Source organism: Limanda limanda, chromosome 4 (genome assembly GCF_963576545.1).
Source record: "Limanda limanda chromosome 4, fLimLim1.1, whole genome shotgun sequence".
Classification (NCBI taxonomy): Eukaryota; Metazoa; Chordata; class Actinopteri; order Pleuronectiformes; family Pleuronectidae; genus Limanda; species Limanda limanda.
Genome location: NC_083639.1, coordinates 1755140 through 1774137, shown reverse-complemented (window position 1 = coordinate 1774137; position 18998 = coordinate 1755140). Strand labels below are relative to the sequence as shown.

The 18998-nt window shown below is 39.8% G+C and overlaps 1 protein-coding gene across 1 annotated transcript in view; it reads left to right on the top strand.

Annotated features, from left to right (window-relative positions):
- The window catches only part of LOC133000461 (tubby-related protein 1-like), a 31291-nt gene extending 13272 nt beyond the window's left edge, over positions 1 to 18019 (top strand). The window contains exons 2-15 of the mRNA XM_061070408.1: positions 6245 to 6384; positions 7004 to 7064; positions 9697 to 9829; positions 9955 to 10071; positions 10210 to 10338; positions 13957 to 14076; positions 14212 to 14364; positions 14446 to 14528; positions 14653 to 14817; positions 15044 to 15156; positions 15271 to 15379; positions 15510 to 15608; positions 16487 to 16658; positions 17403 to 18019. Of these exons, the coding sequence (XP_060926391.1) occupies positions 6275 to 6384; positions 7004 to 7064; positions 9697 to 9829; positions 9955 to 10071; positions 10210 to 10338; positions 13957 to 14076; positions 14212 to 14364; positions 14446 to 14528; positions 14653 to 14817; positions 15044 to 15156; positions 15271 to 15379; positions 15510 to 15608; positions 16487 to 16658; positions 17403 to 17536 (1698 nt within the window). The 5' untranslated portion in view covers positions 6245 to 6274 and the 3' untranslated portion in view covers positions 17537 to 18019. The remainder of the gene's footprint in view (positions 1 to 6244; positions 6385 to 7003; positions 7065 to 9696; positions 9830 to 9954; positions 10072 to 10209; positions 10339 to 13956; positions 14077 to 14211; positions 14365 to 14445; positions 14529 to 14652; positions 14818 to 15043; positions 15157 to 15270; positions 15380 to 15509; positions 15609 to 16486; positions 16659 to 17402) is intronic.
- The last annotated feature ends 979 nt before the right edge of the window (positions 18020 to 18998 follow it).

Sequence of the window (18998 nt, the reverse complement as noted above, 5' to 3'; positions counted from 1 at the left end):
TGCAAGGGGCTTGGGCCAGCCTCCCCTGGCACCGGTTCAACAGCACTGCCTGTCTCAGAAAAACCGAGGGGACAAGTCTGCAATGGGGAGTGCTGGCTCTTTGCACTCTCACCCATTCACTCTCCCCCCCTCCTCTCTTTCTGTCTCTCTCTCTCTCTTGGGGGAGTCGGGGCAGTGACCGCTCTCAGGACTTTTTAACTCTCAGCTCCCAGGCAATGCCAGCTTGTGCCAGCTCAGTCATGAAGACATCTGCTCTTGTGTTAGAGATCCGCGGTCGTCTGGATCGCCCCGGGCTAGCAGCTCTCTGTCACAGACGCCAAGAGAATAGGAAATGCAAGCTGCAGCGCTGCTTCCTGGATCCTCTGTCCTCCATTTCAGATGTGTGTCAAACTCTCACGAGGCTCAGCGCTGCTTGTGTTACAATTCACATAAGGTTCCCGGCAGCTTTGCCTTTATTTCTGCTCGGAGTTGCTCGGGGATTCTCGGCTAACGTTCCACATTAGTTCATTCTTGACATTTGAAAGTTTATTTAATCTTGTTTTTCAATGAATCTTCTACACAGAAGAACATTAAATGACAATGCACTCAATGATAGAGTGGCTTCAACAACACATAGCAATTTAACCTTTATTAACACTATTGTCACTTTCCAAGGGAAAGCTCTTGTTCTCACAGTTCTCTTTCCCACTTCTGTTTTTCCTAATCTGCTGTGCCGAACGTATTCAATATTGACAGGACTCGTTTTTCAATATTTCACCACACACACACTGGAATCAAGTCAAGAATTATCTGAAAATGTTCACCTTTCCTGACTGGATTTATCGGAACTGTTGTCTGGGCTCCAGAAATACACTGACCCCTCACACAGCTACCGCCGCAATGGGAAACGTGTCAAAGATCACACAACCGACTGTGAGCTGTAAAAGTGAAGGAGAAATAACTGCTTCTTCTCAGAGGTTTAAAAAGCACAGTTGTGTTTGGGATTTACAGTAAGCAGCGATATGCAGATAACACTGAATATAATATATACACAAGCTTGTTCCTCAAACTCTAAAGCTCCCGCAGTCGCTATGAAAAATATCCGGAAAACTTTTGCATATCAAGAAAGCAGCAGGAGTATTTGTGGGTTTGACACAACAGGAAAATACCTCGAACATTCAGGCAAGGGTGGAACATAGGAGGCAGGAGATAATGTATAAATATGGCTGCTGGTATCATGGGTTTTTGTTTAAAGAACATCAACACTGGTGCTGACTCTTTTCTTTAAAAGCTCTTGAATCTTAAGGTCCTTCCAAGTCGACGTCGTCTTCAGCTTCTTCTTCGTGTCTCGGCATCTCTTCCTCATCCTGAGATATTGCTTTTTTCCAGTTTTGTGTATGTAGCACATTGCAAACTTCATTAAGACGTCTACTCGTTGAAATATTTAGTTTTTGTTAAGGAGGTGGGAGGAAAAGTTACAGAAATATCTGGAGTAACAGCCCCTACAGTCTAAGATCACCCCGATCCAATTTGCAATGTCCATTTTGGAGTCTCCTCATAATAAAGCATCAATGTCCTCACCTACTGACTGTACATCATGTATAGCATTGTGTATTTCAAATAGCTTATCTCCCACTTTTTCTCTTCTATGGGTCACTGAGGCCAAGTAATGCACAATGGGCTGTGTAGTCATAATATGACTCCCGGTTATCAGCTGGGAGGAATTTATCAACAAGAGATACCAGAGAGGCTTGTGAGCGAAGGAGCGTTTTCAATTTGCTCCTTATTAGATTTGGCACGTCGCTGCTCAAGCCTCCACGGGTAACTTTTGTTTCAGCATTGTCTCTTATCTTCTCACCGAACTAACAAACCCACCAAACTGTCTCGTGTTATCGCTACAAATACAGAGATAACTTTGTGTTGAAAGGAACAGACACCTGGTATCTGAGATCCTGAGTCCGGAGGAGAAAATTAAGTTGTCATAAGATACATCGAGCTAAAGCATTGTATTGTATTGAATTCATTTCCCTCAGCAAAGGCCTTAAAAGTTATTAAAAAGTATTAAAGGTTTTTTTTTTATGTGGGTGAGATGTTATAGCTATAAACTGAAAGTTTGATAGTTGAGGCACGACTTTCAGTCCAGGCCCTGAAACTAGTAGTAAACTTCCCTGCTAGCTACATTAGTTGGGAGGCTCAACAACTCAAAAGGGCCGAGTGTCAATTTTAGTACAAATGTTACAAATTAAAGAATTAGTAATTAATTGACACACTCACCATCTATCTGAGTCCAGCTCACTTCATCAACTCTGCCATAATACAAGGGAGTATTACTTCTATCAATGACGTTAGGGCCAAACACCCGGAACAGTTACGAGTTCAACTAGATAAAAATAACTTGTTGTGTTTCAATGGTGAACCTTTGAAATGTAGTAACTGGTTGTTGAAGGGTTATTTCACTAACTGTTTTACACAGACTTTAAAACTTAAACAGTAACACATTTCAGTTAGGCCACCAATATAAGTGCTGCCACATCATAACACTAACATTGCTATACTAGCATGTTAAAGTTTATGTATAATGTAATAATTGTTTTAAGATGTGTTCATACCATTATTTGCATTATTAGCATTAGCTTTAGCTAATTAGTACATTTTTGAATTGTCAATAATAAAAACTGGGCTAGGTTTGATCAAAAGCAGATATGTGGATATGATAATGTTCCTGTGTTTTCACCACCATCCTGCTGACAATTTAAAACTGAAGGTGTGTAATGATGAGTGTATTATCTAGTATTTATTTTGGTGTACAGACTGGGATAGGTTTCAAAGGCCAGATATAGTCAAGCACACTATGTTCACATGTTATATTAACATCCTCATATGTCATGTGATCCCAACCAAACAATTAAATACATATGCAAATACTGAACTAAATGAGTAACTGCTGATATAAATAGCTTCTTGGAACTTGCATTAAATGTCAGCTGACAGATGCACAGGAGAACTAATTCAGACACCGAGCAGGGAGGGAGCTACTTGAGGACAACGATAGGGAGGCGTGGTCGGGAGTCAAAACAATGGTTGGCTTCAACTCACGATAGACGAGCTCTGGACAAACATCACAGTTTGCAAATAGCTTCCAATGCTTCTTGCACATGATGACTCTGCTAAACCATCTCAACCCCCACTGTCTGCTGATTTATCATCTGCCTTTAATAATGTCCAGGCAGATCTATTGAGAAAAGCATCTGGGTTTAAATCATATCTTCAGAAGATGGATGCACAGTTTCTTTCCCGACAGGCAACAGAACATGTGTTAATATCACATGTATGGAGAACAATTATCTTTCATTGTTTTAAACTGATCATGAATTTTATAAAAGATACTCTGTTACCTGTGATTATAAACAACACAACAGTTGAAAGCATACAAGTAACTTTATTTGTACCTCTAGCCTGCTCTTGCTAGCTTTTCCAAGATTACCCACCCTAGCTTTAAGGAAACGTAGACGTTTTAAGGTGGACTGATCAGCTTTCTGTTACTATGTGACTATGTGAATAATTAAACTTTTACTTATATGACAGACCAGCACACCATCAATTTACTCACAAGATTACTACAGAGCCAATGATCCTCTGTGGTCTGAAAGTGTGATCTTATCTTTGAGCTGAAGATTAAAAGAGGCATCACATCATTCATCCGATTCAACTACATAGCATTTTAAACCTTTGTTGAACTTTCAATAATGGTCCATTATTAATCCCCTTAAATTAAGCTTTTTACATGCTTATTTTCTATATGATGTCATTGTCGGACATTTATGATAAATATATTTTGTAATACTCTTTGTGCAATGCATATTCCCAGAGGGGAAATATAGCTTTCATTCACACATTCATTCCTCGGGTTCAGAGTTCTGAGAAACTCCGATTTGAATCAGGATTCAACTCCACAGCTCTGGAGGGGGAAAGCCCGATCTTTCCGTTCTTCATGGATGTGGATTTAATTCTGTTTGATCATGAGCTTGATCCCTATATGACCAAAGTTCCTCTCTGGATTGACAGTCATTTATTTGTTCTTTTTATAAACTAGTTCTAAAATTGACATACGGGGCAGTGTGACTTTTTTTGACTCAGTGTTGAGACTGTGAGGTTCTTTCTATCTAAAACCCCACAACCCTCTGCTCCATGAATAGCATCTTTCCATTTGTAATAAATGGACGAGACCTCCTGCCATTGTCTTTTCTCTTTTTTTTTAACCCTCCGCATTCCTGTTACAGTTCCTCCTTTGGGAATAGACTCATTTAACCCAGATTTTCCTGTTTCTTCTTCATTGTTTGTCCTTCCTGAGATATGGGCCCTCTCTGAGTTGATGATTCACCGGCCTGTACAGTGCCACTGAGTTCACGTCCTCACCGACGTGCTGTTTCAGCACTAAACCCACGGGGGAACAAAAATATCATCATCGGAGCCCCTCCCCAAACACCGGTCACTGCCACTGGAAGCTGTACCTTTTATGTATTTAACATAATTCTTTTTGGCTTCATGTTTGCACAACTGCTTTGAATGGTCCCAGTTTGGCCACAACTTTGATTAACGTGTTTTCATTTCCTTTCCGGCTTGTTGTTACAGTTGTGGGTATAGTAAGAGCTGGTTTTACAGCCTCTCTGCTACGGGGCATTCTCTTGCGCCGCCTCTCGCTGCCTCGGCTCTGTTTACTTTCTTGCTTGCAGTAATAAAACACAACTGACATGAAAATGATTTGGAAAACGCAGTGTGTGGTGAGAAAGGCTCTGCGGTGTCTGTCTCTTTAAGATCTTGATGGCTTCACTGCTGCTCCCTCGAGGTCGCTGGCCTTCCTTAGGCCGCCTGCCAACGGCCATGTCACTGTCCAGCGTTTGCAGAAATGCCAGCAAAGCCATTAGTCTAGACCCTTTTCATCAGTCAGCAGACTGGACAGCGTGAGCAGCACAGCGATGCAGGGAGACAAAGGGCCTGGCCTTTTAAAACTACCAGACTGCTTTACTTCTTCTTTATTTCCTGCAACATGTGTTAGTGTTCACCTCAGCTGTGATCAGTCTCCTCCCCTCTGCACTGAGACTCCTTGAGCCGGCGCAGGACTCCCATAGAAAACCACTATTCCCATGGATAATTATACATTTCCAACGCTGCTACTGAGGCCTGGTCAGTCATTTTTCATCTGAGCGTAAAATGAAATTACCGTTCAGTACTTCCATGTGCCCCCTGGTGCCTCACAGCTGCTGTCCTGCATCGTGCGTTTTGTCTCTTGGGGAACACCAGCATCTAGTGGTTGACTGAAGAAATCACACTCTTATCTCACCATATTGGCACCTATGACTGCTGATTTAAAGGGAAGTTCACATGTTTTCAGCATCGTCCTGCTTCACAGGTCAAACACAGGCCAATGAGTTTTTCCATATTGAAACTATATGTTTAAGACATCATAACCCTCCTTTTTCACATTTCTACCATTGCACCTTTGTTTTCCTTCAGCTTGTCAATTGCAAGATGTTTTTGTCATGAACCACCTGCTCCAATTTTAGTCTCTTGTTCGTTTTATATTGTGTTTTTTTTAATGGTATTTGTTTGGCCTGAAGTTATTTTACTTTCCTGTAAAGTATTGATCAAATCGATCAATCATCAAATTTAATTTGTACCCTTTTTCACAAATCATAATCAGCCTCATAGAGCTTAACAAGGTGGGACATCCTCCGTTCTTAATCCTCAGCAAGAGTAAGGAAAACTATAAAAAATAACCTTTAAGCAGTGAAAACAACAACGTAGAAACTTTGGAGAGAGTCGCATGTGAGGGATTCCTCTCCCAGGACGGACAGAAGTGACATAGATGCAGCTTGTATCAGAGCACTTCAATAAAGTAACACAATTACAATAATCATGAGAAAAGACAGTTTCTAACATTAATGTATCAATCATTACAGTATTTGCACAAAAGAAAAAGTCTGACAGAGATGAAGGACACAGCAATGACAGTTATATATATATATATATATATATATAATATGGTTGTGACTATATTTTAACCTGATCTTTTTTTTTTTTTTTTTGAGGAAAACTCTCTCCATTAAATCCCTAGAAATGCTCACAGATGGTGAGTGGCTAATTAGAGTAATCCTATTTGAAGGGTCAGGGCTTCCTGGTTGTGTGGGAGTCGATGGGGGGGGGACCTGTTTTGTTAAAAATCCTCTTAGAAGTCATGTCATGTGACTGTGTCTGCGGGCTGCAGGATGGAGACTTATGGGCATTCACAAGCTGGATGGAGTCAATCCCACTGCTGCTGGACGAGACAATATGGGGATGTGACCTTTTTCCATCAGCCATGCCCCTCCACAAGCATATGGTCAGAGAGGCCTGGGCACGGGACAGGTACGTCAGCAGCAGCAAACAGCATCACACACATCTGTCATGCGAGCATTTGTTTCTGTTAGTGTGATCAACCCTCCCTGTTCCTTCCCTCAGCCCCACCTGAGGCCCTGTGGTTTTCTGAATGGTTATTCCTGCTTCCACACCCACTTTCCTCAGAACTAACCAAGTGATGCTAAACCAATAAGTAGCGAGGGAAAGCTTTGTTTGCAGCTGTCAGGCAGAACTGCTCGGGCCTGATTCCCATACCCTGTGTGACCTATTAATGTAGAAATGGCTCCACAGAGCTCTCTGCCTGTGGGAAGGGGAAGATCAGAAGCTTTTCACACAGTCATGGCGGCTGGTTGTCAAAAATTAGCGCACGATGGCTATATGGATAATCACATTTTATTAAGCATATTTTTAAAATATTTAATTCCATATCCTTGTGTAACTGTTTGTCAAACTAAATTAATTTATCTCTCTCTCACCAACATGGATCATGTTATAAACATTCAGCTTTATAAATGTCTCTCTCTTGATGTGGCAGAGAGCATTAGGCATACATCCAAAATTCCTTGTTGTTGTTGTTGTTGTTATCATTATCATCATTTGGGTAATCACATGTTTCTAATTTATTTAGCCCCAGGATTCAGGAAGATGAAGATTCTGATTCATCCCTGCAGAAGCAGCAGCATGTTCAGGTAAAGTGAAACACAAAATCTCTCTCCCTCAGTGGAAATGAGGAGCACAGATGCTTGTTATGTGTGAAGGAAGTGAATATGGACTCACATCTCGTTGGGTGACAGCTTTGTTGTAGCTCAAGAACATTGAGTTCTAGGTGTGAGGACAACACATAGTGATAAACAAGTCTTCTCCTCCCTCCTCCTGAGCCTTTGTTGGTTTCTCCCGTTGACGTGTTTCCACAGAGCAGATGGCTTTACACATAAATCCTATTAACAACTTTCTGCTGATGGAGACGCAGTGACCACGGGGCTCTCTCACTCTTTCTTTATCTCCAGTGAGGAGCCGGTATTTTTTTTATTATCTAACCTGTGAAAAAGGAGAAGTGGTAGAGCTGAAGTCCAAAGCCACACCATGTCTGCAGAGAAGGTAAAACAGTCGCCTTGTGGATGTTTTTATTGAGTTTTCACGCATCTCACTGTTCATTTAGATGCCTGGTTATAGCATTTAATTATGATTTGAGAGTGAGACCTTAAGGAAGACTAAAAGACAATTCTCCCTTTGCATTTTTCAAACAACAATATTCAACATATGCGGATATATCCAATCAGGTGCAGTGCATTCATCCCATGCTCATTATCAATCTATTTCTTTGTATCTCTTAATTTGTGATTGTGTTATAGAATCCTTTGGTCATTAAAAGTTAAATCTAAGACATTATTAAAAACGATTACGTGGATAATAATCTCTGACCCACATGTGAGGTAACTGTTACAAATGCCAGCATGGGAGGTTTTCCATTGGAGTAAGACCGGTTATCCACCTGAGACATTCTCCAGACATTCAACAGGGAATCGTCTCTGGAGGCAGCACCACTGTAGCTTCTCCTTCTCCTCCTCTATCGACTTACATCTCAGTTGATGATGTATAAACTTATGGAGCTCATCTGCTGAGCAACGCATCTGCAAAAAGCACGCATGAGAGATTGAAGTAATCCAGCCACACAAACTGAAAGGGCTGCTGTGGTGACCTGCAACAGCATAACCATTTTATAATGTTTGTTTTTTAAAGGCCTTTAAGGCTTTTTTCCTCTTTTATTGTGTATTATCATATATTAGAGCAATTTGCCTTTCTGGGGGTCATGCAATCTGACATCACCAAATGCAGAAGAAACAATAACATTTTTGTTCTTTTTATGCCATGTTGAAGATGATTCATTAACTCTAAATCCTCCTTGTAGCAACAATTAACCAGAATGATGTCAGCTCCTCCAGTATTTTACAAAGCAAATTATAAAGATATTCTCAGGTCATATATTCTCATGCACACACCTAAATTCTGAGACCACGTTCAGTAGTGGTATGTACTTTTTTCAATATGTTGTTGTCGAAAAAGTTTAATACCAAAAAAAGCTAGCCATTGTCGTAGGTTGAAGTATTATTGCAACTGATAACCAATTAATTATAATGGCCTTCTCTTCTTTTATTCAACGGATTCCAGTTTGACAAATACCAAATTACATTACTCTGACTCGTGGATTGTCTGTGGACACAAATAGACCTCCATCGTGGCAGGATCTACATGTAATAGGATTACCTTTACTGTCTCTGCTGGCCGCCATCACACTGACCTCCTTCTGTAGCGTGGGACTGTAACACTCCACCGCTTACTCCTCAAACTCAAGAAGCACATGTTGTTCCTTATATCACAGATGACTGTATACAAGTAGAAATGATCGTATACTGAAATCGTCACACGGACCAGTGCATCAGTGGGTAGATGTAGTGTGGGAGGGTCACAGGTCTGAACCCCCTTTACTCTTTATCTTAAGTGTGTGTCTAGACAGGTCTGATGGAAGACAGTGTTACAGGCCATGAAGAAAGAACTGCAAACTGGAGTCATAATTACATTTGGAAAAAATACAGTTTATATGGACATACTTCATACAGACTGACATTAAAATACTACTGGGTCGCATTATGTTCTCCTCTGGCATCTCAGCAGTTTTCCTTTTTGTCTAGTTAATTTTTTTTTAACCCTCATAAAGTCATTGACTTGAAGTCTCATGTCTGTGTTTGCGATTTGCAACCATGTTGTTTGTATATAAGCATTTTGTGGTACTCAGGAGGATGCCTGAGCAAGTTACATAAAATGGTCACAGAACTTGTTTATTTATTTTTTTCTATTATGAAAACTCAGAAATATGAATAGATTATTCAGTTCTAGAAAGTTATCTCTGTAATCACCTCGTTTCGTGGTACTGCACTGACAGGCTGTAACTAAACATGTCAGTTTGCTTTTAATAAATACAAGCGGGCATTTATAGCTTAAAGTTCAATCTTGCCAGAAGCTAAATATATTAATATTTGCTTTTGTTATTGGAGTACGAGTATTTATCTTAAAAACTAATGTGAATGATGGAACATAGAATGAAGAGATGCTATTTCATAATGGCTTTACATAACTTAATTCTACAAAGGTAACATTATCATTTTTCTTTCCCTCCCACGTCGCCCTTCACATCTGTCTTTGTAATGGTGAGTTTTTATTATAAATTAAGAATTAGTTCATCCTCCAAAAAAAAAATGTTTTCCCCAAATTGAAGGTCAGGTTTTCTTTCTTCTCTTGCATTGTTTCACAAGTCTTTCATAGAAGCCAAAAAAGAAAAGAGAAGAGGCCAACGTCCCAACAGATGCCAAGTCGAACGGAACCGAAGCCAAACCCAAAAAAACAAAGACCAAGAAAAATGAGGATGCCTCAGAAGAGGACAATCCAGCCGTCCAAAGTGAGATTCACTGAATAAAGGCTGATATTTTGAGAGCTTTACGTGTTATATTTAAACTAGATATTTAACATATTCTATAATCTAACCACGTTGGTTACATTGATGTTTCCTTATCAACATTATAGACGGAAAAAAGGTGAAGAAAAAGAAACCAGAAAAAGACAAGGACGACTCAGAAAAGGACAAAGTGAAAGAGAAAGAACCAAAAAAGAAAGTTAAAAGTGTACCAAAAAAGAAGAAAGGTGAGTTGTTTTCCCATGGAAACTGTTATAAAAAGACCTTAACTAAATCAAATGGGTACAAATATACAGTTTTTAGGCAATTGTCCCTGAAAAGAACAGAAATATTTTTGATTTAACAAAGTTTGCCATCTTTCATAGGATCAGGCACAGACGACGATGATGATAATGACGGAGAGGACACCCCCAAGAAGAAAACCAAGAAAAAGACGACAAAGGACAGCTCTCCAACAGCAAGTTCTACCAAAGACAAGAAAGCTAAATCTAAAGGTATGACAACAAGCAGCAAAACACTTTTCTCAAAGTATTACCACACAACAGTAATGAGACCAGACTGATGTTGTTCAGAGGATTAGGTGATTTGTTGTGTAATGGTGAGAGAGCGGGAAACACTCACCTGGTCGCAGAGGCAACAGAATAAAACGTTTAAGTGAGTAACTTGCCCTTTAGTGATTAATGTGGAAAATGTAAACATAACATTTATCTTAATCCTTGCCAGGATTAATTGGATTCTTTCTTGGCCCTGGTCCCACTCTTCTACAAGATTTCCTGGAAATCTGTTCAGTAGTTTATGCTTCATCCTGCAGACATAATAATAAAGAAACACTGATTAGCGAACTGGTTTGTTCACCTGTTGGCAACACTGACAAAAAGATTGCCTTAAAGGGATAGTTTACTTTTAATTATCATAATTATGTACTCACCACTATGTCGATGGAGGAGTGGGTTGAAGTCTTTGAGTCCACAAAACACTTCTGGAGTTTCAGGGTTAAACAGCGTTCCAATACAATTGAGGTAAATGGCGTCTTCAAACATTCCTTATGGCTCCTGTGGTGTAATCCAAGTGTCCGTAAGCCCCCATGTTCAAATTCGTCATAATTCAACGTCATCTTCAAAGAAGAAGCGATGTTACCGTGCGCCCCTGGCGTAGCCCTGGGCAAGAGCGTGTGTGCAGTGTGTGCATTGAGTACGTGGGAACGTGAACGCAAATATTTTAGCCCTTTGAAAACCGAAACGTATTCAGGAGAAGTTATTAGTTAAACAGTAGAAGTCACTTGGAGTTGATTTTCACCAGTTGAGTGGAAGTTTTGGTAGAAAGACAGTTGTGTCTTTGCCCCAATAGCTGCATGTACAGTGCAGACAGTATACAAGAGGGACGACATAACAACTACACACAAATGAAACCAATCTTGTGCCAGTCATCTTAGAGGTTGAAGTATACGTCATAAACCCCAACTCCTTCACTTTGGTAGTTTGGACAAAAAAAAGTAAGAGAGGATGATATCAAAGAAGATATCTGTCATTTCATATTTGATATTAAAGCTTTCGTTTTCTGCTGAACTTGGTTTTAATTATTTATTATATGCTTTAAAAATCGGATGCAACCTCATGATTGGCAGCTGAGACAAAATAGGTCAAGAGCATATACGCTATGAGACCTTGATACCGCTACTTCACCTGACGAGCACACTTATGGGATATTTTGGCTTCATTATTGTGGTGAAGTGTCGTGAGTCTAACACGGTTCCAATGTTGGCATTTAGCAAAACATCAACACCAAAGATGTTTGGCACAGACAGAATAGTCTTTACTTTGTTGATCTCTTTTTTAATCTCACACCCTTCTTGGGCCAAGTTTTGCAATACTTTAATAATAATAATATTTGCTAACACACTAGACTAAAACTAAGGTAAACATTTTGCCTAATTACCATCAGCAGCATTAACATATGCCAACCCAAGTCGTGTGAGCATACTCATCGTTAGATTCACCAAACCAGTTCTACAAGTGATAAAACTTCAGATATTTCAGTTATTCGGCAAAGCGTGTTCAGCACTGAGCTCTCAGATCCTTCCTTTGGGATTAAAAACAATATTTCGACACACCTTCTTCACAAGAATGTGTGCACTTACAAGTTTTTGCTATCTTGAGATAAGGATCAGTAGAGATTGACCTTTTTTACTGGAAATTGAGCTAGTTATCTCTTCCCAGTTGAAGTGATTGTATAATGTAGCCCAGAGCGTTGGTTGGATCATCTCCAGAGCTCCTGTCTGTGAGCTTAACTTAACCTTCCTCTCTTCCTTTGATCGGCCTTCAGTCTTTTCAGAAATACCTGCACTAACTTGTGTTTGTGGCTCCAGCTCTTTGAGTAATGTGAAGGAAAGACAGCTGTTCTGTTTAAAGTAACCATGGAAATACAATAGATTGAGTTCAAGCAGAAGCCTGATTTAAGCTGTATATTTGTAAAGCTACTGTTGGAACCTGTCTGCTGTACTATACTGATGCAATTTATAGAATTGTAAATTGCACAGTAAGATTTTGCATATAAAGTCTTGGTTCAGTTAACATTTCATTGGTTGTCCAGCTGTCTTGAACTCTCTTCCCTCTTCATCTTTCCACCAGGTTTTATGATAATCTGTCCTGTAGTTTCTGTATAATCCTGCCAACTAACAGATTCTCATGAAAACATAACATCCTTGGTGAGGGTAACAATTAAGAAAAACAGGGTAAATAGGTTTGAGTACGAACAGACAAACAACCATGTTAGGAAAAGGAATTTCAATTGTGTTTGGTTTGGGAACCAGAGTTGTGAGAACCATGAGAACCATGAACACCTTTTTTTTTAATTAAATAATATTCATTAACCAAAAGACACTTTAGTTTGCTCCTAAAACGGATATAATCAATATGTTTATATTGAAGATGGATCACATGATGATTGAGTCTGTGTTAAAATGAGCATCGGCTACATTTTCCAACGTTATTTAGTCTTTCAGCTAATTGTTGTGTTTTCCAAATGCAACGTTGGTGTTGGGTTTCACTTTTATTGTTGTCGCTTTCCAGCAAGTAGTTATTTTGAGCTAAAAAGCCTTAAAAGAAGAAAACAGACCAAATGTCAGGACACTTGGCAGCTGAAGAACCAGATGTTTCCCTCTGGAGCTGGTGACTACACTACAACAGGGCTGGAACTAGAGTGGAAATAACAGAAATTAATGACAAGAACTGGCAGCAATTCAAGATATAAACTTAAAAGGGGAAAAATACTTTTTGTCCATGTTGTGTTTACAACATGTTGACCCCAAGTAACCAACCCAGATCATCATTCATCTGTCGTATATCGTTTGAATACTGTCACTGTCAAATGTAGACAACGATTAAACCTCAGATGTTACAGGGTTTGAAGGAGACATTTAACCTAACTGGTCAAATCAATATCCACCAGGGACTAGACCTCTTCTGATGAAGTGCTTACCTCAGCAGATATTTGACCATGTGCTTTCAATCCCCACCGTTCATCGATGCTGGAACTACACAGGCGACAGAAACGGCGTGCAGCAGCAATCAGTCAGCAAGTCGAGGTGTGAGGACGTGTTGGGACACGTTTTAAGAGCGAGCGCTGACAGTATTCTGAGTGTAATCCGGGTCTGAGGACACAGCACTTGCGCCACGAGATCTGAGTGAGGAATTTGGCCTCTTTTCTCCAGGACGTCTTCAGACTTAGGATCTCTACGTTTTAGCTCGATTCAATTGTATGAGGACAGAGGAGTAAAAAGAGGGGAGTTCTTGATCTTAATCACTTACACTAAAAAAGTATGACCCTGACCTAACAGCCGTAATAAAGGAAAGTCCTGGTGAAGCCAAAAACCTTCTCACCATCTCAAGTGCTCAGAATCTGAGCTACAAGAAACAATAACATTTCAAATGTCAACCTCAGCTTGCTTACTACAATTAAGACATATTTTCAGTGTCCAGTAGGGTACATGAAGGAGGGAGATTCCCTTTGAACGAAAAAAAACATAAAATCACGCACATGATTCTCCAGTTTTTTTGGCATCAAAGAATTTATAACATATTTTACAAAATTTTGCTTTTTGTCACATTTTTCAGATGACAAAGATTCCGATGGAAAAGAAAAGAAGTCCAAGTCGAAGGAGAAGGAGAAGAAGAAGGAGCCAGCTTCAATGTTCCAGATAAATGGAGAGAAAGAAACAAAAAGCAAGAAGAAAGGTGATACTAAAAGTTTCAGTAATCCCATTTTACTGGATGTGAGACTTTACATGTGGTCTGATGCTGAAATGACAAAATGTTGACTCTAAGTTTAACTTAAACGGAAAATCTTTTATGCCTCGTCCCATCGAGCAGCTGCTAAATCGGACAGCGACGACAGCGAAGAAGAGACAAAGACGACCAAATCGAAGAAGAAATCCAGTTCTGGGTCTACGTCCCTGTTTCAAACATCAGGAGACAAAGACAAGGACAAAGACAAGGACAAAACCAAGAAGACAAAGAAGAAAGGCAAGTTAAGAAGTAACGTATTCTTCTGCTCCTCTGTTTGAGTCGCCGACAAGTAAACAACACGTCTGTTGTGTGTTTCAGCCAAGGCAGATGCGAGTGAGGATTCTGACTCTGAAAAAGAGGAAAAATCCAAGAAGAAAAAGGGCAAAGGGAAGAAGAAAAAGGTGAATTCCCACAAAATAGATTCATTTATTTACAGACGGTCAAATCATTTAAAATCGAATGGACCACGCGGAAAAACATAAGGGGGTTTGAATCCACATTCACCTATTTATGTTTCTCGATCAGGAGAGATCTCCGTCACCTGAGATCGAGTTCGACAACCTGGAGGATTTCGTGATGCAGCCGGCTCCGCAGGGCGTGACCATCAAATGCCGAGTGACTCGAGACCAGAGAGGGATGGACAAGAGCCTCTACCCCCTGTACTACTTTCATCTGGACAATGAAAAAAAGGTAAGGAAGTGATCTGTGTTAGAGTTTGACAGTTTGCATGTTTCCCAGCGATGCAAATGAGCAGGTCTCATGTAAATATCACCCAGAGAGCACTCCTTTCAGTAGTCCTATTATTATTTCATTTATGACAGCTTTAGGGACGTGTGTAAATAGACACACTATTTGTTTAATGTTTTCTTTTCCAGTTTTATTATTCTGAAATGTCTCTCTGTCTGTTTCTTTGCAGACGTTCCTGTTGGCCGGCAGGAAAAGAAAGAAATGTGCAACTTCTAATTACCTCATTTCCATCGACACCACAGACTTATCAAGAGGTGGAGAGAACTTTGTTGGAAAACTGAGGTACACAGTGCTTTAAAAAAAAAAAAATTCACTCATTCAAAAGCTGCCTGGATAAAGTGTATTATCTGCTCTAGTAATCTCATTGCTATGAGATTTCTTTTCTACATTTCACAGGTCAAATTTAATGGGGACTAAGTTCACAGTGTTCGACAACGCTCTGAATCCAGAGAGAGCTCTGCCAGACTTGTCCAACGCACGGCAGGAGTTAGCAGGAATCATCTATGTAAGTCGTCTAATGGCTCCCTCTTAGATTTTGTACTGTACGTGTATTATATACACATATATGTGCATATATACACACACACACATACATGTATTGATATATGTATAATTTTACTTATTTCTGTTGTCAGGAAACAAATGTTTTAGGTATGAAAGGACCCAGAAGGATGTCGATCATCGTTCCAGGAATGAACAAGGACAACGAGCGAGTACCGCTCCGACCGAGAAATGTAAGATCACTTCTGTTTTGTAGCTCTATGGTTGTATTTGTATCTTTGAAATGATATTGTCTGGATTAGAACAGAGACTAAATGAATGTGTCATGTAATAGAACAGATTAGAATAACACGGGCGACACATACTGTAATCTGTTAAAATAGTAGGGTTGGTAAACTGTATGTTTGGTTAAGTGTAACAGAGAAAACACTTGTCCTTAATACATACACAAACAAACAGAACATAACTCCAAACATGGCGTCAAGTTGAAATATTCTTCTTTGGCATCTTCTACGTTTATTGTTAAACTCCAGAGAAAGTCCAGAGCAACTCACCCTGACATTTGCAGCCCCTTCATATAACCTCCGGAGAATATCCAGAGTTCATTGCATGTCTTAGAGATCAGCTCCATAAATATGCCTGATTTTATTCATCAAGATCCATGAATTTGGAAACTAATGAAAATGTCTATTAACACTCACTCTCACAAAGTTAAAGACAGTGATAAATAATTCCCTGGATCTGCCTCTTTCTCTGGATCCTTGTCCCATCATCTCAGTAGATTTTTGCGTAATCCTTCTGACATAAAAAACGAGTGATCAGAGGTAATTAGCCAAGAGAAGGATGAAAAGAGCAAAGTGCTTTAGAATGAAAGGAATAAACCTCTTGCAGCAAACAAAGTGTGTGTTGTTGGGATTATCAGACACACACTTACTAACTGTGACTTGTTGGTTTGTGTGCGTGAGGCAGAGACCATCAGATGATATCCATACTGCCCACAGCTTGATTTATGGAATGCTGTGTGTTCATTATGAGGAGCAACACAAGGCCAGTGTGTAAAAATCGCGTTGCTCTTTCTTGGTGTTAAGTGACTTTGTGTTTTTCTTCCCAGGAATTTGACGGCCTGTTGATAAGACACCAGAATAGAAGGATGGAAAATCTGATCGAGCTTCACAACAAGACGCCAGTGTGGAACGAAGAAACGGCGTCTCACGTGCTCAACTTCAACGGCCGCGTCACCCAGGCCTCCATCAAGAACTTCCAGATCGTCCACAGCAAAGACTGTGAGTGGACGGAGGGAGGGAGGGAGGGAGGGAGGAATAGATAAATGGGAAGATGGATGGTTGGCTAGAGAGAGAGAAAGATAGATAGAGATCGAGAGAGAGAGAGAGATCGATACAGAGAGAAAGAGAAATAGGTAGAGAGAAGTATGGAGAGAGATGTTGGAAATAGAGAGCCCTGAACAACATTTCTCACTTTGAGCACAAGTGTGAGTTAAATACTGTGAAATGTATGTAACAGTCTCTGCCCTTTTAGATTACTTCAATATATATCTTGAGTAGGTCTCCTTTAATTTTTTCAAAATATATTAATGCAGCCTCAAGGAATATGATTCATTTATATAAGAAACGTTATGGATGAGCTAATTCTATGCTCTATGGGAGAGTGATCTTGGTGTCACATTTGTCGATAAAAACAAATAATCAGAACTCTCAGTAAAAGTGGAGCTTACTCGTCCCTTGTGTCCATGGCGGTCATTCATTTAGGTTTTCTTTGTGTAACTGTCCTGTAGTGTCGTAAAACAATAACTTGAATATCCGCGGTAGATTTGATACTTCTGTCCGGCCCCCTGCTGCTCTACCGAGACACAACCTTCACTTGAAGGTTCCGGACATTCTCCTGTTGTTGTGAACGCCTCCATCTTACCATGTTATACACAGTATACTGTATATTAGGCCGTATGTACAGTATATATCCAGGGGTCATGTGTGTGTCTGTCTATCTAAACTGATCCTTGTCTTTTGCAGTGGACTACATTGTGATGCAGTTTGGACGGATAGCCGATGACATTTTCACACTGGACTTCAGCTACCCGCTGTGCGCGGTGCAGGCCTTTGCCATTGCGCTCTCCAGCTTCGACGGCAAACTTGCCTGTGAATAACTCCCAGTTTCACACACACACACACTAACACACACACACACACGCACACTGAAACCACTGTGCAACACACCCACGCTGACACCCGGCCAACCCAATGTCTGTGGACGTTGCCTTCAACACTTCCTGTGATGGGCACTGATAACGAAGAATGGTTCCTTGAATGTGGCTGCTGCCGTGCCGTCACCTTTTCTGGGCGTGTGAGTCCCGGCAGGAGCAAGACACAAAAAATCTGCCCTCGTTTTATCGTTCCATCTTGACACTGGAGAGTCCTGTTTTTTTTTGTCCCAGTAATTCAACGAATCACACAAGGTTTTTACACTATTTGAAAAGACTTCTGTGACCGGAAAGTATTTTTTTTACGGGGTTACCAGTGCACCTTGATGGCGAAGGTGTTTCAAAGATTACTAACTATTAAATGATGTTAAAAAGTGTTGTGATTTGTTTTTTTTGTGCTGTTTTGAATTTTACAGGGATTTATTTACAATATCAATGTCACACTCATTTGTCAAATTTGACTTTTAAATGCGAACAAACTGCTAAAACTTTAATCACAAATCTCATTATGATTTGAAGAATTTTATTTTTACTTACAGTGGTCGCACACAACAGACCATCCCTATTTTAGTGACTTAATCAGTTCAAGGTATAAGTAATTGTTACAGTAATATATGTAAAAGTTGAATAGTTTTAATAGGAGCATCTAGTTCTGCTCATGTAGATTTTTATATTTTTATTTTTCTTAACACTGCCTTTGTTGCATTGTTGGGATTATTGTGTTTATGTGATTAAATAAAGCATGTGAATTAAATTTCCCTCAAAACACCATCAGCATTTATTCCCTCCACAAAGGAGGTTATTTTTTCACCACTGTCCGTTTGTTTGTTTGTTTGTTTGTTTGTTTGTTTGTTTGTTTGTTTGTCAGCAGGATTACACTAAAACAACTGGATGGATGACGAGGAACATTGGTGGCAGGATATGGTGCAGTTCAGTGAAAGACCTTTTACATTTTGGTGAAGATCTGATCGGGGGTTCAATCCAGGAATTTCTTTACACTGTTTTTAGCACAATTTGCAATGGTGTTTTTTTGTATTTTTTTCTTTTCATTTTTACCGATTTCCCAGTAGATAATTCATGGATCTTGAACATTTGGGGACTGATATATCCACGAGTGTGGACAATTTATATTGTATAGCTGAGGTTCATTGTAGTTTGTTTGTTGGTGCATTTGTTTTCAGAATTACATTAAAACCACCACATGGATGTCCACTGAACTTGATGGAGGCACGAAGACTGTGCCTGGAAATATATATTATATATTTTTTATATAGATAAAAGCTTTTTTCACTTTTTTTAAGTCTAGAGAGATGTTCAGAGATTTTTGAACAGGTCTTGATTTTTTACCTATTTCTAAGAATTTAACAATCACATAATGGACTGTTTGGCCTTGGTGGAGGTGTGCGTT